General features: G+C 54.6%; 1 protein-coding gene across 1 annotated transcript in view; it reads left to right on the forward strand.

Annotated features, from left to right (window-relative positions):
* Positions 1 to 664: 664 nt before the first annotated feature.
* Positions 665 to 1,869, forward strand: part of EMH_0022140 (uncharacterized protein) — a gene marked incomplete at both ends in the record, with an annotated part of 2,198 nt that continues 993 nt past the window's right edge. Inside the window, 2 exons of the mRNA XM_013501886.1 lie at positions 665 to 1,329; positions 1,383 to 1,605. Of these exons, the coding sequence (XP_013357340.1) occupies positions 665 to 1,329; positions 1,383 to 1,605 (888 nt within the window). The remainder of the gene's footprint in view (positions 1,330 to 1,382; positions 1,606 to 1,869) is intronic.

Here is a 1,869-nt window from a genome sequence, read left to right on the forward strand (position 1 = left end):
TAGCTAGCTAGCGACATAGGTATGCAAACGAAGGAAGAAGCTGCAGTAGATGATAAAAGACGCAGAAGCTGCGCTGCAGCAGCAGCAGCAAGAAGTAACCTGCTGCTGTTGCTGCTGCTGCTGCTGCTGCTGCGAAATAAATAGACAGCAGCAGCAGGAGACAAAGGAGCAGCAGAAGGAGACAAGAGGAGACATAAAAAGCAGCAGAGACAGAAGGAGACAGGAAGAGAAGCAGAAAACAAAAAAGGAGACAGAAATATATGTAAAGGCGCAGCAGAGACAAAAGGAGACAGATACTTTCTGTCTCCTTTCTTTCTTTCGTTCTGTCTCTCTTTTTGTCTCCTTTCTGTCTCCTGTTGTCTCCTTTTCTGTCTCCTTTTCTCTCCTTTTTGTCTCTTTGTTGTTTTTTTTTGTCTCCTTTTTGTCTCCTTTTGTCTCCTTTTCTGTCTACATGCTGCCTGTGCATGTCTTCGCCTGACAAAGACACGCCTCCTTTGACGAATCCGAAAAACTGCAGCAGCAACAGCAGCAGAAGCAGCAGCAGCAGCAGCAACAGCAGCAGCAGCAACAGCAGCAGCAGCAACACCGTCACCATTAGCAGAACAATCAGCAGAAGCAGCAGCAGCAGCAGCAGCAGCAGCAGCAGCAGCGGCACAGCAGCAGCATGATCATCAACACCAGCAGCGGCATCCCGTTCATCAGCATCATCATCATTAGCAGCAGCAGCAGCAGCAGAATCAGCAGCAGCAGCAGCAGCATCATCATCATCATCATCACCACCATGACAATCACCATTACCAGCAGCAACAGCAGCAGCAACAGCAGCAGCAGCAACAGCAACACCACAGCAGGCACACCACCAGCAACAGCAACACCAGCAGCAACACCAGCAGCAGCAGCAGCAGCAGCAGCAGCAGCAGCAGCAGCAGCAGCAGCAGTACTGGTAGTCATAGAATATTTCTTCAGTTGGCTGTATATCGCGGAGAGCCGTCAGGGCGACGACCCCCTCCTGCAGCAGCACAGACTCTGCGTTCGGCTCGCAGCAGTGGTTTATATACCTGCAGCAGCAGCAGCAGCAACACATTCTACTCATCAGCTGCTACTGCTGCTGCTGCTGCAGCAGAAGCTGCAGCAACAGCAGCAGAAGCTCCTGCTGCTGCTGCTGCTGCACCCCGATCGGCATAGCCAGGAAAGCCGACTCAACGAATCGCGTGGCCGCAGCATCGCAGCAGCAGCAACAACAGCAGCAGCAACAGCAGCAGCAACAGCAGCAGCAGCAACAGCAGCAGCAGCAGCAGCAACAGCAGCAGCAGCAGCATACCTTGCGAGGTTACCCATGTCTGTTGCATCTACGTATTTTGTATAGAGGGGCTCATCCACAGCGAAGCAGTAGCAGTTGCCGTGCTGCCAGTCATAGCGGGCCTCACTGCAGCAGCAGCAGCAGCAGCAGCAGCAACAGCAGCAGCAACAAACGCAGCAGCAGCAGCAGCAGCAGCAGCAGCGGGAGGAAGAAGGGTACATACGCGGTCTGCTGTTGCTGTTGCTGCTGCAGCAGCAGCAGCAGCAAACAGTTGCGGAGGTCCTCCTAAAGAGCTGCAGCGGCAGGTGACCTTCGCCCCTGCTTCACCAGCAGCAGCAGCAGCAGCAGCAGCAGCAACAGCAGCAGCAGCAACTCACCGCAAGTCCACGAGCTGCGGCGGGGGGTAGCGTTTGTGTTTGGGGTGTATGTACACCTCACCAGCATACTCCACCAGCGGCGTCCCAGCCGGCAGCCATTCAGAAGCAAAAACCCCAAAGCTGCAGCAGCTGCTGCTGTCTACAGAGGCAGAAGAGCAGCAACGCCCACTACCAGCAGCGGCGAAGCACCTC

The sequence above is a fragment of the Eimeria mitis genome, genomic scaffold (genome assembly GCF_000499745.2).
Source record: "Eimeria mitis Houghton genomic scaffold, Emh_scaff780, whole genome shotgun sequence".
Classification (NCBI taxonomy): Eukaryota; Apicomplexa; class Conoidasida; order Eucoccidiorida; family Eimeriidae; genus Eimeria; species Eimeria mitis.